Source organism: Typopeltis vanoorti, chromosome 2, assembly GCF_054136105.1.
Source record: "Typopeltis vanoorti isolate ZY-2024b chromosome 2, IOZ_Tvanoo_1.0, whole genome shotgun sequence".
Taxonomy (NCBI): Eukaryota; Metazoa; Arthropoda; class Arachnida; order Uropygi; family Thelyphonidae; genus Typopeltis; species Typopeltis vanoorti.
Genome location: NC_143550.1, coordinates 127,851,358 through 127,865,004, shown reverse-complemented (window position 1 = coordinate 127,865,004; position 13,647 = coordinate 127,851,358). Strand labels below are relative to the sequence as shown.

Below are 13,647 nucleotides of genomic sequence, written 5' to 3'. Positions count from 1 at the left end.
TTGTATACTTCCAGTACGATCTGCTTATGATGGTGTAGTTAAGTATAGATTTTGCATTTCTACTGGGCTCTTCCTTGGTAAACTTATGGATTTCTTTATGCTTGAACATAATATTTGCTATTACTAAATTATTTATAAGGCAAAGATTTATTATTCTTTCTCCATTATTATTCTGGTGTGATTCCAACACTTGTTTCGTTCCTCATCTACTTGATTCCCTACTCGGCCATTAAGGTCTCCTAGTAGTATGATATGCCCCTGAACTTCTTCAATTGTTTTTTAAGAGTTCGAAGAATTCATCTTTAATTTCTTTATTAGGATTATCATTTGGGCCATATGCAACATTATTTATCTTGGTTATCTGACTTAAAATCTGTAGTGATTGTCAACACCCTTTCATTTATTAGTTGCCATTTAGTAATATATTCTTTGAGATCTGGTTTAATTATGCAAGCTACTCCTTGTTTTCCCCCATTCTCTTGGGTTTATCCCTGAATAGAAAAGTATATATATCCAACTTTCATTTTCTGGCAACCTTGACCTTTCTTTTTTGTTTCTGTGACTGCTAGAAGATCCAATCTCAATTTTTTAAATTCATCTATTAATTTGTTTTCTTTTCCATGTAGATTTTTAATGTTCCATGTTCCGTATCTCACGTACCTTTTTCCTCGCTTTGTCGTTAACCATTTAGGAAGTTCGGTTATCTCTTTGTTATTTCTTTTAATGGGTGAAATTTTAAGGTGTGTAGGGGATTAGCCTACAGCTCCCAGACTGGCCTATGAGAGACATGCTATCCTGTTTGTCTGCGGGAGGTATATTATTTCCCTCCTACCCTTCATAGTAAACTATGAAGAGCATTCCCTGATCTGCCACCAGAGGATGTGCCCGATGGAGATTACAAGTGTCCCCACACAGGTACATATTTATATATTAACGCATATTCATACCAGGCTGTGTCTCACACAAGTTATGACACAAGCAAGACTGTATTTTAATGCTGCAATAAAACTTTTACTTTCCTTGGTTTGATTATGCAGTATGGCGTTCATTCCAGTTGGTTATGGTTACGCTAAATACTCTAATTACTTAATTTTTCACTAAATGTAGTACACATTGAATCTCTGCAATAGGGTGCTTAAACACATCTCCCTATACAAGCATGATGAGATGTGTTTTACTGTATAGAGCCATTTTCATTCTAGTACTAAACTATTAATATATACTGGATACGCACTGGCCAAATTCTGGTGTTCTACCTGAAGGTAGATGGAAGGTTGAGTACAACATGAATCGATTTATCTCATGTTAAATTAACATGTTAATATGAAACATGTTAATGTTTCATATTAACATGTCAATCACATGTTAATATTCAGGTGGTGACATTGAAAAAATGAAGGAACCATTACTTTATATGGGAATTCTGATGAATGAAGTGGAGGTGAATAGTCTATTACAGAACCTTAATGTGAATACATCTGTGGGATTGGATGGTATACCGGCACTGGTCTTAGGTGAAGAGGCTAAAGAATTATCAGTGCCCTTGACCATGTTGTTTAATCTGAGTCTCGGGTCTGGTTTAGTCCCGAAGGTGTGGAAAGAGGGGAAAATAGTTCCACTGCATAAAGGAGGATCCAAGACTACTATTGCAAATTACCGACCGATCAGCGTATCAGGAGTTGTTGTCAAGATCTTGGAGAAAGTAGTCAATGGAAAAATACAGGAATGGATTGATGAAAATGAGATACTGTACAGGGGACAGCATGGCTTTGTGAAGGGTAGATCATGCTTCAGTAACTTGCTCAAGTTTTATAACACAGTGATGGCTGAACTGGATAAGGGTAATGGGTTTGCAGTGATGCTGCTGGACCTGGCTAAGGCATTTGACAGGGTACCACATGGAATTCTAATCCGTAAACTACAACATATGGGAATGGATATAGGGTTGGTGAGATGGATAGGTGGGTGGTTGATGGAGAGATATCAGAGAGTAGTTTATTCAGGAGTAGAGTCCAAAAGACGGCCTGTGACTAGTGGTGTGACGCAGGGTTCTTGGACCACTGCCGTTTAATTTGTTTATTAACGGTATAGGGAAGGATCTAAGAGGAACAGTTCATTTGTTCACTTATGATGCAAAGTTGGGTAGGGCAATAGTGAATGTAGATGTCAAAATCTTGCAGGACAACTTGGATAGATTGGCGTTCTGGGCTAAGGAGAATGGATGTCAATGTAATGTGACAAAATGTAAAGTTATGCAATTTGGGGTGAAAAGATTAGCAGCAGTATAACACATTGGTGGAACTGTACTCCAGGAGATTGATGAGGCCAGGGACCTGGGAGTGTTGGTGGATAGGGAGATGAAGTTTTGGGGGGCACTGCAATAGTAGCTAAATCAGCTCATCAACTCACTTGGCTGTTGAAAAATACTTTGACGAGCAGAGACAAGCAAGTTATTGTACCTCTGTACCGAGCCTTGATAAGACCTCATGTGGACTACTGTGCCCAGATTTGGTCACCTAGGTTTCTTCTTGATAGGGAGGAGGTGGAGAGGAACCAGAGGCGAGTGACCAAGATGATAGCAGGTCTGTCGAATGAATCTTATAAGAACAGGTTGAATATTTGTGGGTTGCAGAAATTAATTGATAGGTGGAAAAGGGGGGATATGATTGAGACATTCAAATTGCTAAAGGGTTTCTATAGGATTAATTCAGAGGATATTTTTGAGATCAGGACTGGTGGTGGGAGAACTAGGAGACACCTATGGAAGCTGGGTAAGAGTGTTAGAGCTGGGTTCTTTACTTTTAGAGTGGTAAATGAGTGGAATAAGCTGCCAGAGTCTGTTGTGGGTGCTATGACAGTGAGCGAGTTCAAGGCAAGGTATGATAGATACTGTGAGAATGTCGTATAGTTGTGTGGACATGATGTTTAGGGCCTCCCTCGATGAGTCGAAGGACTCCCTGGAGTCTCCCTTAATAATAATAATATGTGAAAATAAATCATTTTACTAGGTTTTATCTGACTTTTGCAAATGCTCAGTTCATCTAAGAAGTAATATAAAAGAAATGTGTTGAATTGTAAAGTAAAAAATTAAAAGGAATACTAGTTTCTTTTCCTTTTCAACAGTTAAGAAATTAAAAACAAGTGAGAAAATGAGTGAAGAGTTAACTACAGAGGTTGTGTCAAAGACTGTTTTGTTCACGATGGTATCAGCATCCAACAGCAAGGAATGACTGACATTAATGAATGAACAAGTTGCTGAACTACTGATAAAAAAAATGACTTCTCTGCAGAGTATAACTGGCTAAATTATCAAAATTAGAGACTCGGGTGAAGGACCGTGATTAGGGTATATGGCGCTCCTACATTCAAGTAAATATAAAATAAAAAAAAGATGTCTTTTTTTAATGGTTGAAATACAATTTTTCCAGATTTTGCAGCTCTCTAAGCCTGTCTCTAGTCATTTCCTTAGTTGGTGACAACCCTGCTTCAATATGTTACATCAACAAATGGAAAGAACTGTTGGAGTGAAAAAGAAGATAGACATTTAAATTCAAACTAGGAGGAAAAAAAAACAACAACTAAACATAAACACAAACAGAAATTAGTGTTTGTTATAAAGCAGAACATTCTGCTTACACATTCAAGAATGTATAAGCTGAGCTAACCTAAATTGACATGACCACTTAAATAGAATGGATGAGGAGATGTTATCAAAACAGGTGTTAGATGCCAAGATGGCAAGAAAGAGACCCAGAGGAAAACCCAAGGTCTAAGTGGGGTGATTTAGTCAGAAGTGCCTTAGGAAGTGCGAAATCTTAGATATAACAATATTGTAGTGCTGACAAGTAATACGCTAATTTGGAGGGAAATTGTGAATAGGAGATTAATAATAAAATAAATTTAATCATGTAGTGCTGTCATAGTGTCCTGAACACTCCTTGAGGGTACATATCAGGAATCCTTGAAAGCACATATCAAATGATAATGATGATGATAAAACATAGAAGGATTCATTTTTATTCACACTAATAAACTGAGTTTTGCTCGCTACACATATTCTTTTGGAAAACAAATGAAAATGCCATGCTTGACTTAAAAACTCTCAAGATACCTATCTAATCTCTCTGTATTTACAGGAAACTGCTTCTTTCATAAAAAATTCAATAGATTTTTTTTCCTGAATAAAATTTCAGGATTATCCTTACAACCCATAGATCGTCTGGTAAATTTTGACATGTAGTCTCACTCTTTACAAACATCCCTCTGACTGATACAGAATGAATTACTTCATATACTTAGATTTTGCAAAGGCTTTTGATAGATTACTGCATGATAAGTTGATAGTCAAACTGGAGTGGATGGGGTTTGATATTAGATTGGTGCATTTGATTGGAGACTGGCTATCTGATAGGTATCAACAAGTTGTATGGGGGGAGCGATATCCAGGAAAAGGAAAGTTACTAGTGGTGTGTGCCTCAGGGGGTGTGTGTTTTAGGGCCATTGCTGTTTAACTTGTATATCAATGATATTGGTGAAGATTTGGATGGAGATATTCTGTTGTTTGCAGATGTTGCAAAGTTGGGACGTGAAGAGTAGAGAAGATGTTGTGGCCTTACAAGAAGACTTGAATAAATTGAGTGATTGGGCATGGGAATGGGGATGTGAGTTGAATATTGCAAAATGTAAGGTTTTAAAATTTGGAAAACAAAAATGAGATCCAGAATTTATGCTTGGTGAGGATATATTATCGGAGGTGGGGGAAATAAGAAATCTGGGGATGATATGGATAAGGATCTGAAATTTAGGGGACACATAGCCAAAATTGTGAAGACAACACAAAGGCTTCTGGGAATGATGCAGAGGACATTGACTTGTAGAAGTAGGGAGATTCTTGTTCCATTGTATAAGGCTTTGATTAGGCCACACATGGACTATTGTGCACAGATTTGGTCACCTGGTTTTCAGAAGGATGAAGAGATGTTGGAGAGGGGCCTAGAGGTGACTGACTAAGGTAGTTTCTGACCTCTGGAATCGAGTATGAGGAAAGATTGAGAAGATGCAACTTGCAAAGTCTGATGGACAGAGGAGGAGGAGGGAAGATATGATAGAGACCTACAAGTTATTAAGGAGTTGTTATAGGATCAATGCTGGAGAGGTTCTACAGAAAATAGTGGGAGATCAGGGGAGAACCAGAGATCATCCCTGGAAGCTGTATAAGGAGGGTGTGAGTAGGGGAGTGAGAAGCAGATTTTTTCATGCAGAATTGTGAATGATTGGAATGCCTTGCCTGAGAGTGTGGTGTCTGCAGAGAATATGAGTGTGTTTTAAGCACAGTATGATGAGCTGATAAAAGGACCTCCTAGATGAGTCTTTGACTCCATGGGTCTTGGGTAATAATAATAATAATAATGATTTTCCTCCTGATATTGTAAATTTATTTGACTTTGTCATTAATTCAGGACTCTTCAATTGTCAGAATAAATGATACAGGCAGACGATAGAAAGAACAGCTATGGGGTCTTTCATTCCCCCTATTCTAATTAATTACTTGATGGAATATTTTGAACAACATATTCTCAGTGTATTTTCACCTAAGCCATCAATTTGGTACAGATATGTCGATGATTTTTTAAATGTATGGAATTCTTTTTTGTCCAATCTTCATGAATTTCTTAAAAAATTAATTCAGTAAATCCAAGAATCAAATTTAGCTTAGAAGTAGAAGATAACAACTGTCTTCTTTTTCTGGATGTTCTCATTCTACATCAACCAAATGCCAGTTCTTGATAAATAGAAAACCAACTCATACTGACAAACACATTGATTCTAACTCACATCATCATCCTTGTCAGAAATATGGTATAGTGAAAGTGAAATCTCTAGTCAACTGATTCTCTTTTTAACAAGGAACTGTCTGTTATCAGACAGTTCCCTGTCTATTATTAACAGTCCTTTAACTCTAATGGTTATAATACAAAAACTATCAATAAAATAATCAATAATTATGGCCTTCATCTTAAACCTCCTCAAGAAGAAGTTTCCAGAACTTGTCTTTCATATGTTAAAGGACTTTCAGAAAATATACCAGGACTTCACTTCTTTGCCAGATTGACCTACAAGTCTTTTTCTGTCCAGTCCATAAACTAAATATCTTCCTTATCTCTCCAAAAGACAAATATCTCCTCTTTCTTATCCTGGAGTTTACAGAATCTCCTATTTTTGCAGCCTATGTTATTATGAACAAACTGGACATTTTACATAAATTTGACTTGAAGAACATCAAGAATATATTTCATTTAAGGAGCTCAATAAATCTGATTTAGCAAGCCACACTTTATGCACAAAAAGAATTTAGTGGAACAATATCAACATATCGCACTAAAGCTATTTTCTTCTGAAAAGGTACTGTACAAAGAAAGTTGTGAAGCACATATTCACAATCCCAACCTTTTACAAAAACGATTGAATTAAACTCTCTCAATTTTGAGAAGTAATCCTAACTAATATTCACCATTCATGTGCTTAATGGATTGTAATTAATTGTGTAAATTCAAAAATAGCATGATAGTATCAGAGAACTGTATCAAAGAAGACTTACAAGCTATGCAAAGAAAATAAATGAAGATACAGATATAGAAAATGAATGACAAAACATCAAACAAACAAATAGTAAAACAAGCAGCATATGAAGCCATAGGAACAAAACTGCAAAGAAAAAGGAAAGGACTTAGAACATGGAACCCAGAAATAGAATCTAATAAGAAAGAAAAAAGAATTGTACCTTAAATGGTTAAACGGCAGAACCATAGGAAATGAAATGAAATATAAAAGAATCTGAGCAGTAACAAGAAGAGCAACCAGGAAAATCAGAAGGCATGACTGTGAAAAATTTGTATCAAGATTAGAGCATGACATAAATGGACCTCAACTAAAGAGCTATAAAATCATAAAAAAATGACTCAAGAAACAAAGGATAATTTACGATTAGAAGGCCCCTTCCCAAAAGAATGGACCAATACTACATCCAGCTTCTAAACAATAATAATCAAATTGAAATAAAACAAGTAGCAACTCAAGAAAGAAATGAAGAACCAATACAGTTTAATGATCTAAAGAAAATATTGGAAAAACTAAAAAATAGAAAAGCTAGAGGAGAAGATGGAATAAATTCAGAACTATACAAATACAGCTCTAAACCATTTCAATTACAATTAATTAAGTTCCTAAACAGAATATGGGAAGAAAAAAACATCCCACAAGAATGGAAGACAGCAATAGTCATAAACATATTCAAAAAAGGAAACAGGAAGATTGCATAACTACAGAGAAATATTCCTATCAAATAAGTACTATAAAATATACCTAGATATAATTAAAAGCACATTAACACCATGGGCCGAGGAAATTATTGGAGAATAACAATGCAGCTTTAGGAAAGGAAGATCTGGCACAGATCCCACATTTACACTCAAACACATTATAGAAAAAATAATAGAATTTAACCTGTATATGGTCTTCCTGGACTATGCAAAAGCATATGATCAAATTAACAGATCAAAATTAATTAATATACTGTGTGAATTGAAAGCTCCACCTCAAATCACCAAAGCAATAGCTAACATAATGGAAGAAAACTAAATTAAAATTAATGAAATAACTGAAAAAATTAAAACCAATAGAGTTGGTTTAATCCTTTATCCAAGTGTGTAAGCAGACAAGTTTGTGCCTGAACTATTTTCAGAACTGGGACAACTCATATATGACTTTGCTAATGACTTCAAATCACTTACCTTAGTATCCCGTAATGCAAAGCACATATCCTTACGGGTATGTGTAATGCTGTGCATTATGAGAAAAGTCACTACTCAGACCGGTTTCGACCTTTATTGAAGTCTCATCAGTGGGAGCCAGACCCCGAGGTGATACCATGGTTGGAGTAATGCAGAAGCCATATTTTCATGTACGAGTTGTGAAAATGTTTCACACCTTATTATTAAAATACTCTGGATTAGAGATAGTTGTTGGAAGCATTTTCACTTAGTTTAATCCTTTATCCAAGTGTAAGAGTTGCCCCAGTCCTGAAACTAGTTCAGGTGCAAACTTGTTTGCTTGCACTTGGATAAAGGATTAAACCAAGTACAGTCGTACCCCGAAGTTACGCAGTAGGTGGGACCAACAAAAAGCGCATAAGTCGAATTCGCATGACTCGGTATAAATTTGCATGTCATTTATATATACAAACATACAAAATATTAGTTAATTGGGACCAAAGGTTTACAAAAACACCTGTATTTTTTAAGAAATATAATCATAATTGTAGTTTTTCATGCTTAAAAAAAGAAAGTTATTTCGATGTCAATGGTTTCATAAAATCTAATAGATTCATCTGACAGCATAATGTCTTTTTCTTGTCATGCAAAATTTCTTCATAGCAAGCTAATGATTTTTCAATAAATAAAAGAAATCAATAGCATTTCAAGGTAAAGAAATTAAAAGATGCAAACTAGTCATCCACAACAAAGTAATAGAACAAGTGAACAAATTTAAATATATAGGAATATGTTATGTAACACTTCAGTAAACAGATGTATAATAAAACTGCTAGGAATTTTTGCTTTTTACATGCAATGTCAATTGCATTGCAATAAAATTATATAAGTTATAATATGGCAGTGAAACATGGACTTGGGGAGAACAAGATAAAAAGATAAGTGGACTGCTCACAGAATATAAAAGAATAGATAAGATAAGAAATGAAAAAATAAGAAATCAGTTTTCCATAATTAACATAATAGAAGACATCACAAACTATAGAAGGAAATAGAAAAACCATGTAGAAAGAATGAATGAGGACAGATGGCCAGATATTACCTGGAAATATAAACCAAAGAGACACTGATGAAGAGGAAGACCGAGGAAGAGATGGGCAGAAGAATTTTTAAACCCTTGAAAATGTCACAGGTAAGCAATTGCCTAATACGGGAAGCCAAGAAGAAGAAGAAATTCAATAATATTTGATGTAACTATTTTATTTTTATTTATTTCTTAATATCTATTAATGCAGATGGAGTTATTTTCTTGTAGTTGACAGTGCATATAATATCACATGCTTTCAAATTAATTGTTGTTCTCTCTTTTTATTGATTATCTTCCAGTATTGTATTGAAAATAGTTATCAAAGCCAAAAATTCTACAAACAAAAAATGTTTAAGCAACTTCTGTCATTAGTATTATAAAAAGACCTACAGTACAGATACATTTACAGTCTACATAATGTATTTAGTGACAATTAGTGTAAATTGGTGATATGTGGAATGAAAATGCCTCAACGTTTCATAATGATAAACAGCTCCCTTCCCACAGACATTATACATTACCATTAAGACAATACTGATTTTACAATTAAAATATAATAAAAAAATATTCAAACTAGCTTATTCATATATGCTAGTTTGAATATTTTTTATTCACGGTCCATATTCACGAATGATGGAAAATGGGAGGTAGAGCTAGATACTCGAATTGGCTTAGCAAGCTCAATATTGCGGGAGCTTAGCCATTTGGTAGTATTGAAGCGGGAGTTAAGCTGGCTGTCTTCAATACAGTCTATGTCCCCATCCTCACCTATGGTCACGAGAGTTGGGTAATGACCGAAAGAATGCAGACACGAATCCAAGCCACTGAAATGAGGTTCCTTTGAGGGGTTGTTGGGCTGACAAGACTCGACAGAGTCAGAAGTTCTGCAATTCGGGAAACCCTCGATACTCAACACCGCTGCTTCTCCGTGTTGAGAGATCACAGTTACGTTGGTACGGGCACCTGGTCAGAATGCCACAAGAGAGGCTCCCTCAGCAGGCCCTCTTTGCCAAGCCATAGGGTGGGAGGCCACATGGAAGGCCAAGGACTCGCTGGATAGATTATATCCAAAACCCTGGGTGGACACGTTTGGAAATCCCACCAGAACACCTGAGCTTGGTGGCAGAGGATCGTGACCATTGGAAGTTCCTCTTGCAGCTGTTGCCCCTGGAAAGGTGGGCCTTGAAGATGTATGTACGTATGTATTTAAACTAGCATCCATATATATTTAAAACTTTGTAAAAATTTGCCTGATCAATGTGAATGGGACATAACATACCATTTTAAGTGAGTTCTCTCTTGAAGGGAAACATGGGATGTGACTTCACCCAGCATGAACAACACATGTTAAAGCTACATATCTATGAATAAGCTGTGATATTTTCTATTATATTTCATTTTTAAAAAAATGTTGGTCACATCCTGCTAAACTGAATTTATGGTCTACTAACAGGTCATGATCCACAGTTTGAAAAACACTGATCTGAAAGGATATTTTCGAGGTTAAGAGGATAAGTAATATCTGGCTTGGAATGTGATATCTAACAAATACATATTCAACTCTTACATAAAAAAATCATCATTGTTAATGATACCTTGAATGTTTGTGAAGTGGTTGTGGAAGTTTGTTAGGGGGGGGGGATACAAGAAAAAACACTTATGCATATGACTCCCACTCAGTAAGTGAGCATAGACTTCAGTCCATTTGTGACTTTGATACTTCCCTTTTCATACTACTATACTTAGGCTCCTTGTCAATAGAATCTGGAAGAATGGCAGCAGGATTTATTTGCTAGCTCATCAGGAAGCCTCCTGACACATTACCATTAGGTTTGATAACATTAACTGGGGTGATAGTACTTCCATCATTCAAAGATACAATAGTAAAGCAATTCCACAGATAATTATACAGTATTAAGCATGTCCATGAAGAATATAATGAGCACTGCATGCCTGAAGATGGAAAACAGAAACTGGAGACTACTGTGGAGAAGAAACATGGCAATAGCCACTTTAGGTCTCCCACTAAGGATGTGATAATAGTGGTGTTTTACCAGGAGATGAAAGTCAAATGACTTTCATTTTACCTCTAGGTGGTATTTACCACCTAGAGGTTTGGGTACATTTTCTGTTATCTTTTTATCTGTCTAGTGTATGGTTGAGTCTACTCTACTGTAGGACTCCTCCATCAGAAAAATCAGAGCACAGGGATCCCACATGTTTAGGCAATCCTGATGCCTTTTTTGTGTGTCCACCATGCCTACAAAAAAAAAAATCCATCTGAAAACAAGCAAATTAAATATAAATTACAACCAGCCAGTAAGTTAACCACATGCTTATTGTGTGGATGTTAAGTGACAGATCAAATTAAAGAAAATGCAAGTATAACCTCCTGGGCGCATTATGTTCTCTTAGAAAGAATCTCTCCCCCCCCCCCCAATTAATTTGCAGCTGTCAGTCTTTTCCTAGTGCTACTTGTTATGTGTTATGTTAGATTTGTCTTATTTCATACTTCATTTTTCTTTTTACCTTGATGCTCACAACCAGATAAATAAAAAAATATAAATTGTTGTTGTTTTTTTTTTGTTGTTGTTGTTTTGTTTATGAGAAACTAGACACAAAATAGAAGAGAATTGTTCCCTTTAATTTTAAAGGAAATTTGCACTTTTAGACACAAAGAATATTGCTAATACTGTAATATAATTTGAAATGGTTGATACAATTTTAGCTACAAAAATGGAGAATGATCTTTTTAAAGCATAAATATATTTTTCTTTTGCCTTTCTAAATTAAAATGTTGCTCTCTAGTCATATACTGCTATATTGTACTGTAGTTTGTTTCCCTTTTTTCATAAAAAAAAAACTCTTATTCTGAAATTAGTAATCATAATTACCCTTATTCTCATTTAATTGGTACATGTCAGTATTACTCTTGAGTAATCAGTAGCCACTGATATCAGTTGTATTTTTTTTTTTTTGTGGAATTGTTTTTTTACAGAAGATTAATGTTCTTCTGATATGTGTTTGCACACACACACACACACACACACATATATATATATATATTTTTTTTTTTTTCAAATTCAGGGTCAGAAAAATTTTAATAGTTCCAGACTGTTTTCATGCTAAATTTTCTGCTGTGTGGAGACTCTATGTATATCGTTTAGCAGTTTTAAAGCAAAAAACAGACAGGCACTACCTCTCTCCAGGTGTGTATGAACCTGTTCTTCCCTTAGCAGAGTTAAAGAAGTGTTATGTAGTTCCGTAAGTATTGAAATGACATATTTTAATATTCAGTACTTTGTTAACTTTTTTTGAATGTAAAGCTTTTGGCTAAGAAGGCAAATATTCATTTTTTTTATATATATAAATAAGAATGGTTGTTCATTCTATGGTACATTAATATCATGGATGGGCAGAAAGTCAAGAAACAAGAAACTTAACATTGGATTGTGAAAACTTACACTCTTCAGAATACATAACAGGAAACTGTTCAGCATGCTGTTTAGAAAGAATAAACAGCTTCCTGTTATGTATTCCATTATGCAATTTGTTCTTTGAGTTGAACTTCAAAGATTTATTGAGTATTAGCCATTATAAATATTTTAAGAGACGTAGAAGTTTACAATTACTGATACCAATTCTGATGACCAGTGACTATGGAAATATCTATAGAAAATGCCAATAAGAGACATTGACTTCATTTAGTAGTATATTTTCTATACCAAATGAATTTTTGATAGTGCTGATTTATGAAGTGAGATTTGTTATCAGCAACAATTGCAGACTAGATGTCAAATAGAGAGAATTGTTAATGTATAGAAGAAAGATAGTAGGCAAAACTAACACAGGGCAGAATTCATACTTGTGATGGATTGTTCGTGGGGTTCCCAGGTAGTGTATGAGTCGATTGGTCATATTACTGTTACTACAAAAGGAATTAAAGGGGATATTTGAAGGTGGTGCAGTTGACTCTCTCACTATAACAAACTACTGAAAACCCCAACCAAAGCTCATAGACAATAGTATACAGGAAAATCTTGCTTAACACGATTAATTAATCCATCTATTAATGTGCACTAAGCGATATTGTGTTAAGCGAATACCATAAACAATAGGAATCATTCTAATTCATCCATCAGTTAGCATAAATTTGAAAAAAAAAAAAAAATATAAGCTATATTAGAGGATAAAATCATCAAATAACAGTTGAACCACTCCTCAAAACGAGTTTTGGTCACCCAAGCCCTATTATTTGATTTCCAAATTACTGGCAGGTTTTGTTGGTTTCATCCTCTTAATGATCTTGGATTTTGCACACGATAAACTAACAGTTACCTTCTGCATTGCCTCCTAATAAAAGCATAAGACAATCTTTAGATACTTTGTATCCTGGTTGAGATTCTTCAGTTTTAGCTAGGAAAGTTTTTGTTTGCATACGCTTCCAAAAGAGACCAGTTTCATCGACTTTGAATATTTGACAATTGTCATTATCACCCTCCTGAATTATCCTTCACAATTCATCAGGAAAGTTGGCCACAGAATCTTTATTGGCACTAGCAGATTTCCCCAGTTATTCTTACTTTATGCAGTCCAGCTCAATTTTTAAAATAGTCAAACCATCCTAAACTCACAGCATAGCTTTCACATTCCTCTTGAAATTTAGTCTCTTTCAATGATGTAAAAATATTGAGAGTTTTTGCCTGATATTCTTCCTTGTACTAAGAGATATTCTTTTTTTTAGTTACAATCCTCCATCCAGAGTGATAGAAGATGTTTGCAATCATTAAA

General features: G+C 35.0%; 1 protein-coding gene across 1 annotated transcript in view; it reads left to right on the top strand.

The window, feature by feature from the left end:
* The window catches only part of LOC150109421 (tRNA pseudouridine synthase-like 1), a 141,361-nt gene that overhangs the window by 71,820 nt on the left and 55,894 nt on the right, over nt 1-13,647 (top strand). The window contains exon 4 of the mRNA XM_090408112.1: nt 11,944-12,120. Within this exon, the coding sequence (XP_090264238.1) occupies nt 11,944-12,120 (177 nt within the window). The remainder of the gene's footprint in view (nt 1-11,943; nt 12,121-13,647) is intronic.